The 19,787-nt window shown below is 31.6% G+C and overlaps 1 protein-coding gene and 1 pseudogene across 1 annotated transcript; both read right to left on the minus strand.

Moving 5' to 3' along the window:
- Positions 1-1,434: 1,434 nt before the first annotated feature.
- On the minus strand, positions 1,435-6,372 carry LOC109337793 (NEDD8-activating enzyme E1 catalytic subunit-like). Its single transcript, XM_019574843.1, has 8 exons — positions 6,082-6,372; positions 5,729-5,931; positions 4,182-4,414; positions 4,038-4,100; positions 3,892-3,948; positions 3,643-3,764; positions 3,172-3,289; positions 1,435-2,086 (listed from the first exon to the last, which is right to left on the minus strand). Exons 1-8 carry the CDS (start codon positions 6,345-6,347, stop codon positions 1,799-1,801), a joined length of 1,350 nt encoding a protein of 449 aa, XP_019430388.1. The 5' UTR covers positions 6,348-6,372; the 3' UTR covers positions 1,435-1,798.
- Positions 6,373-10,585: 4,213 nt separating this feature from the next.
- On the minus strand, positions 10,586-15,685 carry LOC109337792 (annotated as a pseudogene).
- Positions 15,686-19,787: the final 4,102 nt, after the last annotated feature.

Raw genomic sequence — 19,787 nt, forward strand, 5'->3', positions numbered from 1 at the left:
TTTCTGTCATAGAAAATTACAAAAATTTACCACAAAATAGAAAATCATAAAAAAGACTAACGCTCAACTACGGTTTAGTCTAATTCGATACCGATTAATTTCTAAAATTAATCATTGTTAAAATAAATAATTAATAAAACATACACAGGAAATTCACGGTGTTACAAGCGACTCAGTGGTATAGTGACTATTTATCCCTGAGGTCACGGGTTCGAGTCGCGGAAGGCTCCCCTTGGAGGGGAATAAAATACTACAAGGGGTATTTAAGCTTAATGGGTGTCACACCCAGTATATTCATGGGCCTGAGAGGTTGCATGTCAAGGTTGGTGTTACATTAACCAACTTTATCGATCTAAATAATGGATCGAGTTTCGAATGAATATTGAATTGGTCTAGTTCATTATAGGCGCCATCAGGGGTGAACAAGACCCGACCCTACTCGTTCACCCGACTTGGCCTGGACATGTTGGGTCTAAATAGGATTGGGTCTCATCAGATCTAGTGTTGAGTTCGGGTTCAAAAATTAGATCCTATCAATATTTAGGGTTGTGTATGGGATAAACATTACGTGGCCCGACCCGTCTATGGTCACACATTCATCATGTTTGTATATGTATCTAATTAATTGTGTACAGATTGATGAAATCTCTTTGGTTGAAAGTATCATAAATTCTCTAACTTTTTCATCATATATACATGATTACAGGAATCTACATATATAATTTCATATGTCAATATATAATTTCATATGTCAACTATTTTGAAAAGGAATTGTAGCAAACTTTTCTGTTCAGAATTTACAACTATAACAAAATTGTTGCTGCCTTTTTCCCTAAAAAAAATGCTAGTGGCACAATTGTTGCATATAAACTACCGAAAAAAACAGTTTAAGTGGGACTTCTTAATGCAATTATATCATCAATTTGCAGTTTTTCTGAGAGATGGGTGAATTGATTTACTTTTCTGATGGCACTGCTTTCCTACTTGAACTCCTATATGACAATTCACCAAGTAACCTAGATTAACTCACGAAATAATAAAATGGCATGTAAAAAACAAAGCAACTCCCAAACTGAACAAGTTGCCACCTTATAACTATTTGTAATATATGAACTTGCTTATGGGTCACTTCAAACTTTTTTCCTTTCTTCACTCGTTAACATGATTCTTTCTCAATATCTAATCTCAATTATATTGTCCCATATTTAATTGTTTATCCTCCCAAATCTGAAAGGGACCAGTTTAAAAAGTTTCCTTTTTAGGGTCATTTTTTCTTCTCAATACAATGACCATGGTTTTCCCTCCCTAATGCAAGGCCAGCTCATTCCACTCTTTCTTGCTGCCTTAGCTGCACAGTAGTAACAGACTAGTGGAATTTTCTAGGGTCTCAATCATTCATTGCCAAGTGATACATGTGCAAACTAACAATTAAAATTCACAATCTATCATGATCAAGGTAATTTGAAGTGAATTTCAACATATAGAGATGAAAATAGTGAAAAACATGTAAGCAACATAGTTCCATCAAATCATAACATGCTCTATCCAGCTAACAAGCTAATGATATATGATAAAATGGAAGAGCCATAAAAAATGACCCTAAGACAACAAATCAAAACCACTGCATCAAATTCATATCGATTAGCCAGAGATCAAATGAATAAGTTTTACAGGGTAGAATATGTCATGCCTTACCAATTCCAATTACATGTGACCACAGACATTGACTAAATAATTGTGATTGTGATTGTGCTTGTAAGATCCTAAAAGTTTCAAGCATATATTTGGATATCCCAAATTATGCTCCTCCGGCTGTATCCATATCAGTGACCCCATCGACTCCCTTGAAAACAACACGTAATTTTCTCAGACAGGAGACTTTGTGGTCATTCTTGCTTGTCATACCATTCACATGGATTATGTCCTTGGACAGTTTACCCATAAGGTCAAAAAGTGGTAGACCCAGGTTTGATCGAGTCATTTCTTCCAATACAGGGGGAGCTTGCATGTACAGATTCTTTCCTCTGTGTGTAATGCTCGCTTTTGACAACCGCAACTTAGGATGCTCTTCCAGAAGATCCATGAACTGTTCCCAAAGTTTGATTAGAAAACATTAGAAGAGAAATATGCATCGAGATATGACTTGCTTAAATTCAACTAAAAAGTAAAAAACAACAGTCAAAATCAAAGTCACTTTCTAAAAAGTGAATGTATCTGTTAGGATCCAATTGCAAGGTATGAGACTTAAGTCTCACAATGGAAGAATGGGATTCCAGTGTGGGGTTTACATGACGGGTGATGCTATTGGCACTCCCAAATGCCTATTTAAACTCCTCATTTATCCATCATAGTTTTGTAAAAAAGACAAAAGAAACTAAAAATGTGATTGGTTTAGTAGGAAGTGTGTATGGGCAATTTGGAGTGGCAATAGCTCCCCAGCCCCCACCTTGACATGACCCTGTGCTCTCCAACCACAACAACTAGCTTATGTGGTGTGGTTCTCCCAAGGTTGATATAAATATCATTAACACATCCCATATACAGTACAAATTTCATGGATTTATCCTCAATTTTATAACGGCTTGAATGACGACACATAATATTTTCCTATCTAACTATTATGATTCGGAAAGAAGGCAAGCATCAACACAACGGTAAGGTTGTTGCTTTATAACCAAGAGATCACAAGTACAAAATCCTAATATTAATGCATTCAAGTTTTGATATGCACATACGCTATTTCTAACATCAACATAAAATGAGTCATGTGCTAAATAAAAGGGACATATATGTCAGAAAAAGGAGGATGTGACTCTTTTCAGATGACTTTTAATCATATGTAGCCAGCAGCAAAACTTTTGAAGCATAGAAACTTGAAATGAAATGGGTCAGACACATATCACCGTGTCAGACGGGATACTTAAAATCGTAATGGGACACTTAAGATTTGTGGTGTCTGTGTCCTTGTCCATGTATAGTGTCAAATGTCAATCAGTGTTAATGCTTCTTAGCCAAAACTAAATAAAAATACACTTCCAATATATTTTTTATCAAGGAATGGCTGGTCCTGTAAAAACTTCAAGAATGTAAAAAGCACTTCAAACACAGAAATTCACAGCATCCCTAATTAGTAATATGGAGAAAACAGGAATATAGGAATCCAGAAATAACCTTCTGCAATGTGATTAAAGGGTCCAGTTCAACAAGTACACCAGGACCGCATACAAGACAGTCTTTATCCCTTTCAAATTCTGCCACTTTAGTATGGAGGCCTTCTGATCCATTATACCTGCACGAAACATGAATTAATTAATTAATAAACATTGCCCATACATTACACTTAATGTTGAATAATTACAAAATAATGATAAAGTCCGTAAATAATTTCCAGCACACAACTGACACATGATATAGTGCTTGCACCTTTCTTATTTTTAAAAAATTAATGGTAGCTAGGCAAGAATGAACTCTATAATCTATAGTGACGTTAAAAATGCTTTGTTTTTCAGTCTTTTATATCATAACCACATATGTTAAAAATGCTTTGTTTTTCAGTCTTTTGTATCATAACTGTGTGCGTAAAACGTGCAAAAGATACATGGAATAATAAATGCCAAATAATATATAAGAGAGTGGACACACGTTAAATAGTTCGACAGAGTCTTGCTGCACTCTGTTGCAATCTTCAATGTTTCCAGTGCACATGCAGCTGATATAATTGCATTTGTGGAGGCTATAGCAGGTATTATGTTCTTCACAACACCCTGTTTATAACAATTAATTGCTTAGAAATGATAAAAATATACTCAGACTACATCACATGGGAAAAGAAAAATAAAAGGCAAATATCAAGCAATCCATTCAAAACCTTACACATCAAGCATGGTATACCTGAGTAAACGAATAAGTAACCCCTGGAATGCCAAAAAGCTCAGCTCTCTTGACTGCCTATTAAATAAAAATAGTGAAATATGTAATTAATAGGCCAAACATATATATTAAATTGTAAAAAAAAACATTATAAAAATAATGGCTACCTCATCATAGACCCATTTCATATGCTCAGGATTATCTGGATCAAAAGCAGTTCCCCCATGAACCTACAGACCATTTTTTTCATTTTTAACAATGGAAGTTAGAAAATAATAGAGAATGAAATCAGAGACGAAGCAGTGAATTACCTCATTCCATTTAATTAAGTGAGCATATTCAATACAATGGGCAGCCGTTCTAGGGGTTTCTGCCAGTGTGCACAAAGGAAACTTCACTTGAGGTGGGAAAAGCCATATAGTGCACTCAAAGCATGGCGTGATCCCTGGCAAGATAACCCTTGCATGGCCTTTGAAACCTTCAGTTCCACCATCTACCATAGGTTTGATTGTTTCTTCCCGTGGATTGTCATCAGAATCATATTCTAGATTTACCAGGGAGGAAAAAAGAAACCAAAAATTAGCATAAGCAATTAGCAGTAAACTTTGGGCAGGTGAGTGGGAAAGGTTGAAATTTTACATAGTTTAGGTCAGATACGACACCAAGAAATGAATGGCCTTATACAGCATGGCATGTTCTAGGTCCAAATGTCCAGAGACATGATTCTTTTAATAAAGGCAGGGAAAAAGTTATGTTGACACAATATAATAAACACCTTGCAGACTTAAATTGAACACATATATCAGTGTGCGTGTATTTGTCTGATGTGGCTTCCATACATAAGAAAGATTCTTGCTACACTCACCATTGAGTTAGTTTCAGTTTCCACCTGGTCTGATTCTTATTTAACAAAATTTCTTGATCTATTGATAGTTTTACAGAGAATTAAGTCATCACAGCCCACAAATAAAGAAAAAGCTAAACAAAGCATTATCACATGTAGTTAATTAAATTAGATCCTAGTCAGTTAAATGATTACTGGTTAATCTAATCAGCTAGATACTTATCCTAATGGATCAGTTAGATTAGTTACATAAGTTTTACGAGTGTACATACAAGGTACTAGGGAATTGGTACTCCAGTCAGTTTTTAAATAAACCCAGTGATAAGTAATGATCACCAGGTGATACATTCCTCAAAGTTTCTCACTACAACGCATTAGAAATGGCAACAGGGCAGATTGGGGCTGGGTTCGTGCTTACCCAGCCCCGAACCCGAATTTCCTAACCCAAATTCAACGGGGTTGAAAACAATACTACCATCCCTGACCCTGTTGTGTTTCAGGTAACCCAAACCCGACGAGAACCTGCCTGAAACCTGTATTATTCATGATGCTACAGCCTACGGTAGGGAAGTATTCTTTCTTAACAATCACATGGAGTTACAATTTTGAAATTTTACACATGCTAATTGGGTTCGGGGTAGGATATCTGCTGTACCAAACATGAAAGCAAACCTGGAAATTGAACTTGGGTCAAATCCAAACCCAGTCACATTGGGTTTTCCTTGTTAAATTCAAGTTGGGATCAGAAGAGTACCCACGAGTTCAGTTTTCACTATCATCCCTACAACACATGTAAGATGATTGCTCTCAAGTGATGGAAGTTGGCTTAACCTAAATAGGCCTAGGCCTGTTTTGTGAATCATCAACACAAGCAGAGTAAGTTATTGTTACCTAACATTAGCTTTATTTTCGGGCTCGGCATGGCCTATTAAATAGAACGTTAGGCCATAGCAACGGATTCTCACACAACTCTCACATTAGTAGCATAAGTTAAAGATGAGATAGAGAACAAACCTAGAAAACTACAAGCTACATTGTTGATATAAGAACGTGCCTCAAGTGAATCAAGACCAAGAGCAATAATGTTAAAATCATTATAGAAATCAATTTCCTTGTCCTCAATCCTGCAAAAATGTGGCACAATATTCAAACCACTAATTCTTTCCATCACACGCTTCGCAGCTACCTCGGCCTTTGGTTTTCCAACATCTTCAAGTCTTCATAAACAAAAAAAATCATAAAACCACACTCAGCACAACAATAAATACGCCCCTAATAATAAAAATTTTAATAACAGTTTCGGTAGCGGTTTCAGAAACTTCGAAAACATTGACGTTTCAGACAATTGCGAGTTTATTAAAAGGAACCTGAATAAGAATTGGCGATTGAGATTGGTAACTTCGATACGATCCATGTCTATGACATGGAGATTTCGAAAACCAGAGAGAGCTAAATCTTTGAGCAACTCGCAACCTAAACCACCAGCTCCAACAACAAGAACAGTAGCGTAGGTTTGAAGATCGTCTCTCAAATCGGTACCTGGTTCGAACCTGGAACCAACAAGATTGCCACGTCTCAGAAGGAGTTTGTCCAAGTCCCTCCATCTACTTCCCTCTGATTCCGCCATTCCCATTCCACTCTGCTCTTTTCTTTCTTCCTTTTTACCAATATATTTTATAATTATAATTATATATCTACTTTTATATTAATATTATTAATATATGAATATAATATATGTTATCTAGAGTGAGGTAGGATATCTATATTAATGAAAAGAAATATGTTTTAAAAAAATCAAAAGGAAATTGATCAATTATATATCTATCCTTTTTATTTATAATGAATTTGCACTTTTACTATTAAAAATAAATGGAGAAATATGCATTTGTCTCTCCTAGAGGTATGAAGATCAGATGTCTCACTTTATGTTACAAGTCAATCAGAATCATTTATTTTATTATTTTTGTTTTAAAAAATTTTATTTTATCCATGTGTTAATATATGATTGGCTCTTAAGAGAGAGAATGAGATACTGTTGGAGACGGATGACATATATTTATGCACTTTCATTGCATCATTTTTTAGCCATTTGTATTATTTATATTTAATGGTATATGATTATTGAATATAAATGATAAATTATATGATGTAAAATTATTTTCTTTCATTCTATTATAGATATTAAAATTTAAATAGTATATCTAAAAATAATAAATAATATAAGGATATAAACAGAGACTTTCTTCTTTTATTTCATGTCATGATTTATTTTCGTTGAATTACCACTATTACCCCATAGAATAAAACCGATTAGCATGCAATAGTGATCTAGCGCTAACGATGCTAAGGGGTTTCTCACTAAAAAAGAACACTTATTTTAAGCATGAAGCTACAGAACACAACCAACATAGCCAATAAGCACAGTTCTTATTACATATATTCGGCTACGCAAATGTTGAGCAAAAGAATACGTTATCTTTGATGTAAGTATGAGAACAGAGTGGAAGTAACCATATCCCAATAACTGCATATAATTTTCCAAAAGCAGGGCATGGAGCTGGTAGCTACTGGTTCAGCAGCTTTGGGATGAATCTGTAAGAAGTACAAATATCAACTTCACAAGCTTCAGGATTCATTTCAATAAGCATGTAATCTTTAACAGGCTCAATGAGATAAAAGTAACATCCAATTTATTATTGCGTTAAAATATTATTTTCTATTAAATTTTGTGAACTCATTGTCATTATATGAAAGCAAACTACAATGTGAATAAAGTATTTCCTAGTATGTTATAAGGAGATAAATTATCTCTTCCTGTCATTGAAATCATGACATGTGTCATGTTTTATTATTTTCTATGAAAATATTTATAAAACAATACAAAATAGTATATATGTCATATTTTTACTGGCATGAGGAAATAAATTATTTTATAGTATAAGAAGATACGTTATTCTCTACACTAATATCATTGATCACTTTAGTTTTAACTTTTATAAAAAAGGAGTTAGTGAATAACACTCTCACTGATGTCTTACTTTTCAATAATAGAAACAAGTTTAAACAAATAAAGAAGCTCCAAACATTCTCAACCATCCAAAGATATCCACAAATTGTGCAACGGCATATTTATTAATATGTAATTAATTGAAAAAATATATTTAAGATAAAAAAATAATAATTAACTATTTTTATGACCAATTACAACTAACTTCATATATAGTAGTATAACTTATGGGACAACAAATATACATGCAAGTTTAATCAAAGGAAAAAACTTATAAAAGAGGGCAAGAGCAACCGAAGGGAAATGGGGTTGAGAGATTTAGGAGTTACAACGTGGTTTTTAGTTTTCAGATAATCATGGTTAGTATCTTAAGATTTTTTAAGAAGACAATATTAACTATGAGTGAGACTCCTCTCAAACAATAGAGAGATAAATGACTTTTTTCTTTATATTTAAAGGATAAAAGTGTAATATTATTTTAAATAAAAAAAGATATAAATGTCAATATGTGTTGATTTTTCTTTACTTTTACACAACATTTCCAAGTCTAACTCATTAGCAATGCATAAGGCCAATAAGGAATCTGGATCCTCTCTGATACTGGAGAGTCCAGTACTGACAGAGATTGTGACATGTAGCGTTTAAAAATATTCAATGGTACAGATTTTAAATAGTTTTGAATTAAAGTTTTTTTTTTAAGTTATCAAATCATTATGGGTCTCACATTCTAGTACTGGACTGTCAGGATCCCAACCCCACAATAAGAGTTTAACTCCTCTCCAATAATAAAGAGATTATTACTAAAACATGTGGCTGAGATTTTCTTAAATTTTATCTATTTATTTTTTATTCAAAAATAATATAAAATTATGACTGTTGAAAAGATTCTTTTGCCACATGTCATCATTCTATCCAACACTGGACTATCCAATATAGGAGAAGATTCCTTTCCACAAGTGTTACAAAACAAGAGAAATGTCTTGCTCCAAGGGCATCTAAGAATTTCTCCTTACTTCCATGGAAAGAAGTGGGTTAATTTAGTGAACATATATCACATATGTTTCTAATGGTGTTCTCATTCTTTGTTTTAGATCAATCATATTTTAATAAATAATATAAAAATTTTACTTATTATTTTTAAATTTTTTATATGACAATATTAGAGTAGCTAAAGAGGATACTCTTATACAAATGATTTCTATTCTAATTTAGTCACACTACTAATCCACCCAAGAAAAATTGGTTGCTTTGAAACCATAGTTATAAAAACCGTATCGGCCGGTTCAACCGAAAAACCGGTGAACGGACTCCTAACCGGTACGGTACAAGTGTTGAACCGGCCAAGTATTAAAACTAGTTAAAATCGTTCAAAATTGGTGAACTGATCGGTATTTTACTAAACCGGCCTGTTTATACACATATTGTTTTTTAAAAAAAAAAACTTAAAAACTTAAAAACTCATTACAAGGTTACCCATCTTTCCAACCCCTCTTCAACATTTCAAGGCACATGCTTCCAATGGATACTTAGATTACACATTTTGGTTCCTAACATTCGTGTATAATTTCAGTGACATTTGTGTAATATTGGAATACTGTCTGAAGATAGGATTTGGTAGAAAAGTATAATATTTATATAAGACAACTTTGACTCGTTGGTGTTAAATGTTAAAACTCCAAATTTATTTGTTTTATAGAGTGAGTTGTGAACTTATGTCATTTATTTATATTTTGCGGTTGTTAAGTGATATTTTTAGATTGATATATGTTTTTTAATTTAGACGCAGTTTAATTACTGAACCAATGGTTGAACCACTGTACCACTATACCAATAACCTATCCGGTTTGATAATTGGTACGGTTTTAACAACACTGTCTGAAACCACACACCATTTGCCACCTCAACATTAAATTAGAAGAAGCTGAATATTACAATTATCAACCTTTGGTATTTCTGAGCAGGGATGACAAAAATATTTGATCCATAGGTATCACGCTAAAATACTTGCAACAAGTATTTATAAAAATATCTTATGGCAGAAACGGTATTATGATATCCGTCCTTGGGTACCTACGTATTTATAAATTTAGTTTTGTAATTAAATAATTTATATATATTACATTTTTTATTATTTTATAATTATATATTATCTATTTTATAATGAACTTTTAATTGAAATATAATAATAAATTTAAGTTGTACATAAGTTTTATTATTCATGTAATAATTATTTTATATATATTGATTATTAAAAAATATATAAATATATATTTAAACGTAAAAACTCGTTGAGTACCAACGAAATACCTACTATCCATGTGAATACCTACAAATTATGCAACTATAGATATAGAAAAACACTACCTACACCCGTTCTACCCGATTGTCATCCTAATTCTAAGGATCCAACACAAAAAAACTTTATAGCTTTAGAAACTAACTTAAAAAGTGGGTAAACTAGGACCACTCCATACCTTAAGTAAACCTTAATAAATGATTTGACAAAAACAAGTACATATTGTTTCAAATTATATCTTACACTAATGATAATGAAACAAAAACATAAATAATAATAATAAGAGAGAAAAATGTATACAATGACATGTAAGAAATTTTTACACTATCACTACATCATCTACCATTTATTTCTAATTATATTGACTTTTAAATAAAAGTAATATAAATGGATGATAGATGATGCATCGATTGTGTATAAATCTTTACACTATCAGTACATAAATTTTATACTTTAATAATAAATGTTTAATTTTTTATTTGACATGAGATATTTTCAGTGATATAAAACATGATTTTGGACATAGTTTAAGACATAGTTATTGATTTTGACAAATGGGACATTGCACTTACTTTTGGTTGTGCCATTTTTCTATCCTGTCATACCAAATCCACCGGAAACATAGTCCTAAAATACGCAGTATTCCAGAAGCAACAACCTCAACAAGGGCCATCCAGAATGACCGTTGAGGGGATAAACTTGCAGTTGCTAGTGCAAGTCGGAAAATTTACGTGGATAGTGTAGACGTTTGGTATATGTTTCAAAATATTTACGGAAGTAGTGTATTTTTAGGGAAGTCGTGGATGGTATCCACGACTTCGGGGGGAAGTCGTGTACCCTAAACACGACTTCCATTGTATATTAATGACAAAACAACTATGTAGCTTAGTGGTTCTTAATTTTTATGAGAACCTAGAGGTCTATAAAATAAAAATGTACAAAATTCAGTAATGAATATAATGCAATTTAACCATAATGTATGATAGTCCTTTTATAAATAATATATGTCAAAGTTATAAAAAAAATAAAAATAAAAAAGCAATAGGTGGGTGTTGAACCATGGACCTCTAAGTTCTCATAAAAATCAAGAACCACTAGCCTACATAACTATTTTGTTATTAATATACAATGGAAGTCATGTTTAGGGTACACGACTTCCCAAAGTCGTGGACCCCATCCACGACTTTCCCCCCGAAGTTGTGGATATCATCCACGACTTCCCTAAAAATACACTACTTCAGTAAATATTTTGAAACATATATCAAACGTGTGATAGTGTAGTCAAACTACACTATCCACGTAAATTTGCCAGTGCAAGTCCCTCCAAATTGAAAGTAATCATAAAACTGCCAGACTTTATTCCATCTAAAGCTTTTTGAGCAACTTCCTCAGCTTTCATTGCACTAGAGAAGACTGAAATGATTTTGGTGAGCTCTGGTTTTCTGTAAAAGTAACCTTTTAGTTTGTACTTGTACTTCGATAATGTAAAAAATAAAATTTTCAATAGATTAGACAAATATTTGACAATGTATGAGATCACATAGAGAAAGGGCTTCACATTCTGATAATGAGGAAGCATGAATTACAACGAGGACAATCTTGTATATGAACTACTAACAAAAGAAATCTGGCAACCTATGCAAAATTCTAAAATAGTTTTCATCAGGTTATAGACTGAAACACTCCAATCTAGGACCACTCCAAAATCTGGCAAACATGAACTAAAACAAGTTGAAATTTATGAAAGATGTTTTTTACTACCAAGAGTATTCTTACTCTAAGAATAAGGAACTAAACTCTGTTGAGATACGTGACTATCCCTCCCAACAGGTGTCACTCCCAGAAATCAAATAATTGACCTTTTGATCATCCTAAAGATTTAGTGAAACCTTACACCACTAAACGAAGCTTTGTTGGTTCTATGAAAGATGTTTAACCTAGAGTAATATTCAACAACAACCAAATCTTAATAGACTACATAGATTTAACTAGGAGTGACAATGGGATAGATTTGAATGGATTTAGATAAATATGGATTTGGACCAAAATAGATGGATGAAAATTTATCCACCAATCCATATAAATCCAAAAAATCATATTTCTAAACTATACAATTCATCCATATCCAATGGATGTCAATCCATTCATTCTATCCATATATCCATTTTAATGAATTTTATGAATGAATATCCAATCCATTTTTTTAAATTTGAACTAAACCATTTTTTTGAAGGAAAAAAATCATTTTAAAAATTATTATTTAATAAAACATTTTTAAATATCAATTTAAAAAATATTTTTGAAAATCAATTTAAAAAACATTTTTTAAAAAATTTCAGTATTTAAATTTACATGTGAAAGCTATAAATGCATGCAATAGTGATGTGAGGTTAGAGATACTGTAGTGTACCATCATGTATTTTTCTTGTGTTCAATCATCACACAAAATGTTATATTAATCCTTATTGAAAAAATATTTTGATAATATTGTTGAAGGAATCCTTTTATTAGGAAGATAGTAGTTTATATCACTGGCACCAAAACTGATTCGTGTTGGTCGGTTCAACCGGTAAACTTATGAATCAGTTTTAATACCGCTACGATACAACACTTATACCACCATGCAATTATATTGGTAAAAACCGATCATACCGACCGGTTTTCAATTGAACCGTACTGGTCATACCGACTGATTTCATTTGAAATTGTTTTTTTAATGAAAATGATTTATTTTTATCAAAATATTTGTATGGATAATTAAACATACAACTACTATATTCTTTATACATCTAATATATGGTGTACAATATACATTTTTAACAAGTGGTATAAATAAAAATTGTTATTGTCTTCTTTATTGATTTTTCAACATTAATATTAATATAAAATATACGAATATCCAACTTCACCAGTATGCGTTTTAATAGGGAACCACCGGTTGAACCACCATACCATTATACGAGTACTCTGACTGATATGGTATTAATAACATTGATTTTATATTTTGTAAGTTGGGCTTGCATAGCAAAGTTGGATCTGCATATTGTTTTATGAGAAAAAATATTTTTAATTTTAATTTTTGATTGGATTGGGCATCCATCCAAATGATGGATATACTCATTGAATATAATAAATGGATTTGAATTCGTCTATTATGAACACTATTCATTAGATTATATCTATTTGAATCCATTAATTCTAACAGATAGATTTAGATGAATTATAGATTGTAGATAATTTTGTTACATCTAAATGCAAAAGTTATATGTATGTATGAAGAAAAAAAGCTCAAGCATTCAATTCAATACCTTCTACAGTTCCAGGAGTGTCTGTGTCAGGAAGGAATATTAGAGAGACATGAATGTTATCTGCTATGACCTCATGTTGCAATGCTTCTGCTAATCCACGGAGGCCAAATTTACTGGTACAATAAGCTACATAACCATAAAGAGCCATAAATATGAAAATAAATTCCACATCAATCCATGATAATTTATCAAGAGCGCACGTCAAAACAACATTCACTAATTTATACATACCTATTGAAATATATTATATCAATGAAAATAGTAGTGCAAGTGAATATATGAGGTTGTATTCTTGAGTTACTTCTAGCCAAATTAATAGTTTGTAAGAATAAAATGGATTAGTTGCTTAGTTAGTTTTGGTTGTTAGATTAGTTAGAATAACCACAATGAAGAATATCATTTCGATTCTTATTTAGTTTCACACATTATTTTATAATTTATTATAACTCCATAAGAAATATAAAAATAATATCTACATTTTTCTTACGATAACAAATATCATTCTTATTCTTATTTGTATCTCATAATCTACCCACACTTTTGTATTCATGTCCAATTTCCATTGTCTCTCCTCAATTTCCCTACAAATCTGTTCTCTCTCCTCATTCTTCTTTAACGACAAAATTAACATCATAAGGATATCACAATCAAAAAACAAAACAAAAAATGTTATTATTCTATTAAGAATAGTATTTGTGGGCACTCTTAGTTTATCCTTCCTTTTATATAATAATATCAATAAAATATTAATTTAGTGGGGTAAGATTTTATTGAAGTCTTGGGATAACCAAAAAGTAAAAGTTCCTGGGAGCGACACTCGTTAGAATGAACATTCCAGAGTTCCAAAAAATATTAATTCCTACACACAAGATGGAGAGATATCTTGATAGTACAAAAAACTAAACAAGTTGTGAAGAAACAAAAACAATTGAAGCAGGTAGAGTATCCTTCTTATTCTTCATAGCGGGCAACACAGCCTTAATCAAGTTGAAACACCCCATCAAATTCACATCTATCGTAAATTTCACTTCATCCAATTCTATCTTCTCAAACTCCAGCACCGGGAACACGCCATGGCTCAGAACCAAAACTTCTATCCCCCGCTTTTTATTTTATTAAAATAATGTTTTTTACCTCTTTACTTATAGTAATATATCCTATGTTATTTCATGTGTCATTGGTTATGGTTGAGTATTTAATTATTAAACTCTTAAATTATAAAAAGTGATATATAATGACATATTTTTTGGAAAAGCATATGTACTTCACTTCCTCCACCCAAATGACGTCTTTATGGAAATACACATTTATAGATTATAAATAAATATAATATAACATGTGTTATCCTTCAAAAAAGTATACATAATTGATAAAAAATTCTTACATGTATAGATGTTGATGTTACTATAATAATATGATTTCATTTAAGTAAGTAACTATTTTATATTTAATCAAATATATTATGTATGTATTGATAATATACACTAATGATGCTTGTAATTTATTTAATATTTATAAGATATGTATTTTTGTCAAAAATCTATTATGTGAAGTTCAATGAGCAACAAAAGATTAGTTTGAGATATCAATTTCAAAATTTTGTTGTCCTATTGTTAGTCATTCAAGTTTGAAAAATTCTCAATCATAACAAAAACAAATTCTCAATCATAGGTCGTTAGTCATATATTGTTTCATCTTATTTTAGCTATTATGGTTTATTTACTACATAAATATCATTTTCAGCAACAAAAATAACCAAACAAAATTATGTAGTAAGATAGAAGATAAATTTCTTGTAAATTATATAGTAATTTATATTGAAAAGAAAATAACTGAAAATTTTATCAGATATGATCATTCATATTCATCGTTACTCAATTAATTTTAGTAATAAAATTGTAGTTAAATGTTGTTGTCCCCTCTAAAATTTAGATCAAGATCCGTTACCGATCGTAGTCCCTAACATCTGCTACAAACACCGCCACCTCGATCCAGTGGCCAGCTTCACGGTGTTCCTCGCCTCCTCCAGCATGTTTCGGGAGAGGGAGAGGATGGAGACTCGGGCACCTTCCACGGTGGCGCGGTGGGCCAGGGCGAGGCCAATGCCGCTGGATCCGCCGGTGATGAAGACGTTGCGGTTCTTGATTGGGATTCGAACGGTGCGGGGACGGACGATGAAGTAGAGGAAGGCGAGAAGGGAGAGGGGGATGATGATGAGTAGGGTGAAGAAGGAGAAGTACACGTCCGCCATTGATGGAGCTTCGATTTGAAAAGTTACCAATTATGAACATATCAGTGTGTGTATAATGCTATACATGAACATTGATGAGATAATTAAGAACACTTATTTATATCCACAATAAGAGAAGAGAGATATTATGATCCCCATCGCACCATACCCATAATTTCATACTTTTTAATCATTCTGAGGGAAAAGCAAAACCCCTTAAAGCTTACACTATTTTTATGAATATTTTGGAACTTTTAACTTTAGATGAAATTGATCCATACATGTTAATTGCTAACAAAGAACTATTTAGTGTTGTAAAATCTTACTAGATTTTTAGCATGACCAAAATGTTAAATGTTCGATTTTTAAAAGTAACATTTGTTAAAAGGGTAATTACACATACACCGCAAAAAGAATTAATTTCATTAATTCTTTTTTGAAAAATGTGAAAAAACATCTTACTAGTATCAAAAGATATGGCTAACAAAGAAAAATTCTGAGTATCTTTTATTTCATTGTCTTATCATTGTGATGTAATTTAATTTTTTTATAAATTGATATTATTATATTAGATATCTTTTCTTTATCATTTTGTATTTGATGACACTCCACTAATCCACGCTAAATAAAATGTCTTGTTGCAATGGTTGGCTAGTTATTTTTCTCGTAAGTCTCACGATTGTTATTTCCTTATTAATGTATTAATAATTTAATATTATCTTTATGGAAAGACCAATTTTTCTATAAATAAAATTTAAAGAATAATTAAAAATAAAAAAACAATTCATTGCGCCTACTTGCAAAATAAAAAACAACGCTTTCGTGCGTTTTCTATTTGATCACAGTAATGTATTGTTATGATTAACAACGCTTATAATACGTTGTTGTATTGAATATCTATATAACAGTACATCACACTGAAACATCTTAGGACAATCCTGAAGATCATTTTCGACAATGTTTGCCATTTCCTCGAAACGATCATCTTTATATGCATTTGTGTAGTTGTCTTTCATATGCATCTCATCACCATAATCTATAACGTCTATCTTCTCACCATGTGTTGTCCAACATGTATAACTTTGATCAATACTCTGACACACTAAATGAACTTTTAACTCATTTGGAGTAATTCGGTTTGAGTAACAACATCTTAAGCAAACATACAATTCTATTAGGGTTTTCAACATTCTCAATTGTAAACCTAACAAATGATTTCACTCATTCCTCATACTCATTTGCCAATCAATTAACACTCATTCATTTTTTATCCACTTTTCTATAAAAGAATTAATATATATATATATAAATTAAAAATGGGGTAACCCTAACTCATAATGTAATAACGTGAAAGGGGTCAAAAACCTAACTATATACAAGCTAAATGAGTGAAATCACTTTCACTCTTTTATAAGGAAAATATTTATAACTCAAGACAAACTAAATATAATGTAATTAAAAAGAAAATATAATGTAATTGAAAACTCACTTTCAATTCGGTGTTGAAGGAGTAAATGATGATTTTGAGGTTGAACGAGTGAATGATTTTCGAAATCAGTGTTGAGTGATTTTCGTGTTGAATGAGTGAATGATTTTCGAAATCGATGATGAATTTTGGTGTTGAATGATGATTTTGAGAGTAAATGAGTTTCACTGCTGAGTAAATGAGTGTTGAGATTGCTGAATGTGTGAGAATATTTTAATTTTTTAGAGTCTGATAGTATCTTCAACAACGCTTAATTAAGATAGAGCTATCAATTATACCTAATTAGTAGTGCCACCTACAAAAAGCATTATGGAAGAACATCCCATTCAAATATAATGAAGGTAAGTATTCCACAATGCAACCTGAAGGAAATATTGTGGAAGATATATTAATTTTTTCAATAATTAATTTTTTTAATAAATTCAAATTAATAACGACATTATGACATTCGATTAATGACAATTAATTAAATATATAGAACAATTATAATCACAATAAATAACATTGAAACAATATAATAATTGATACTAAAGGAAATAATGACAATTAATTAAAATATGATAATGTATATTGTGCGTATGCTTAATTGTTGATCATATGATATGTAAGTATTCAATAATGCCTTTTATGGATGCGCCGTTGAGTGAAACATAAATAACAACACATTGGTAAAAAAACGTTGTTGTATAAATATACAACAACATAGTTTTACAAAAGCGTTGTTGAAGACCATAATTCCTAATTCTACACAGTTAAGCACAATAGAAAATAACGTGAATGCATATTGAAAAACTAGAAATAGAACAAAACAACAACCTGCGTTCATACAGAAACACCAAATCACAACTATATGAACACAAATAATTTTCAACTGAATTTATATATTGAACATTAATTACACTTCACTGTTATTGAAACATATATTATATACACCAAAACATATATGATTTGCCATACATTGATTTCCTATGCTATACATTCAAACTAAATTACACTCTACTATTACTATGCCTATGCTATACATTGATTTCCATAAACAAAGCTAAGAACATACAGTGACTAATCTTCCCTAATCTGTTAGACTTGAGCATCTGTATATGATTTGCCAACAAACTTGATTTCATCAGTTGACCTCTCCTGAATGATCTCCTTCATGAAGCTCATCACGTAATAGCTGCATTCTACCTCGTTTATTTGGCAAGAGGTCTTTAATTAAAATCAAGTAAACATATAAGTATAACCTTAATTGAAATATGAATATACTACACATATAATTTGTTTGAGATAATTTGTGGAAATACTTTTATATGAGTCGAGTTGATGTTTTGCTGTGATTTTCTATAATGAATACAACCTCTATAAATTTTCACCGTCCTAAAAAATAGAAAATGTACTTAATTACTAAACAACTAGGAAAGTTAAAGTGTAACTAAAAGTTTAAATGAGTAGTTCACTTACTTAGAAAACATTTTTCTCATGCCGGTGTACTTGTTTGGATCACCATGTGCCAATGAATCAAAGTAATATATTTCTTCATCGACCCGATTAATGGCAACCAAAAGCCAATGTTTCCTAACAAAGCATATGTACATGGTTAGGAAATGTTAAGCACAACAAACATACTAAAGACAAAAATTAAAAAAGACAATTAAAAAAGGCTCACCCGATATTAAAAGGTGCAAGAAATAAATCTGCAGTTCCTTTATGAATGAGGAGAGTATATGCAATTTGTTTTGTTTGTTCCCCAAACCTCTTTTATTCATTGCCACTCGACACCAAAGCAGCAACATGTGGAGATATGAAAATCACCTTCTTATATTTCGATTTTTTTTCATACAAGTACCTAATATATATAACACAAATGTTAGTTAATTATAACACACCGTCATGCAAAAGCGAGAAGTTAAAAAAAAAAAAAATTTATCTCATATATACACATATAGCAGTTGCACCTATCCATTCATGTTTATATACATCCTGGACTTCGTTGATGCTAATATATTCATCAATATTATTCCCGAAGACTTCCTTCAGAATTGATATAATTATTATATTATCTCCCAACTTCTATACATGCTTAAACAACTGAGTATAGTAGTTGATAGTCTTCTTGGAGATCACATCCCTCATAGATGGCTTCAATCTCACATCACCGATAGATGGTTTCGAGCTCACATCTCCCATAGATGGCTTCGAGCTCACTTCTCCCATAGATGGTATCGAGATCATATCCTCCATAGATGGCTTAGTATTTGGATTGCTACTCGGGGTGGAGTGTGCATTTTCCTAAAATATTCAATAAAACACATATCAATTATAGATCAATATATATATATGAGTGAGCATAAGGTGAAAATCATGTCTTAGAAGGAACTACTTGCACAAGGGCTATTGGCCAAGCCACAAAAGTGCCTATAGCCTCTCCAACTGTGAAAATATCCTCATCGAGAGGAATTGGCAGCAATGCATCATCATCGATTGCAACATCAATCGAGACCTTCCCATGATGGCGTGGGATATGTGCATTATGCAGCATAACATCATCCAAATTATGCACTTTCCTAACATCCACTATTCGGCTAGATGAGATATATAGGAAACGTTTGCATGCACTAACTCCCTATACATTAATTAAAACATATAATTAGTTTACGACTATAAATTAAATGACAAATAAATTAAAATAAGTTAACTAAATTACCTAAGGAATGAGAATCAAAATGAGAATGTTATAAGGAGCACATGT

The sequence above is a fragment of the Lupinus angustifolius genome, unplaced genomic scaffold, assembly GCF_001865875.1.
Source record: "Lupinus angustifolius cultivar Tanjil unplaced genomic scaffold, LupAngTanjil_v1.0 Scaffold_10_188, whole genome shotgun sequence".
Classification (NCBI taxonomy): domain Eukaryota; kingdom Viridiplantae; phylum Streptophyta; class Magnoliopsida; order Fabales; family Fabaceae; genus Lupinus; species Lupinus angustifolius.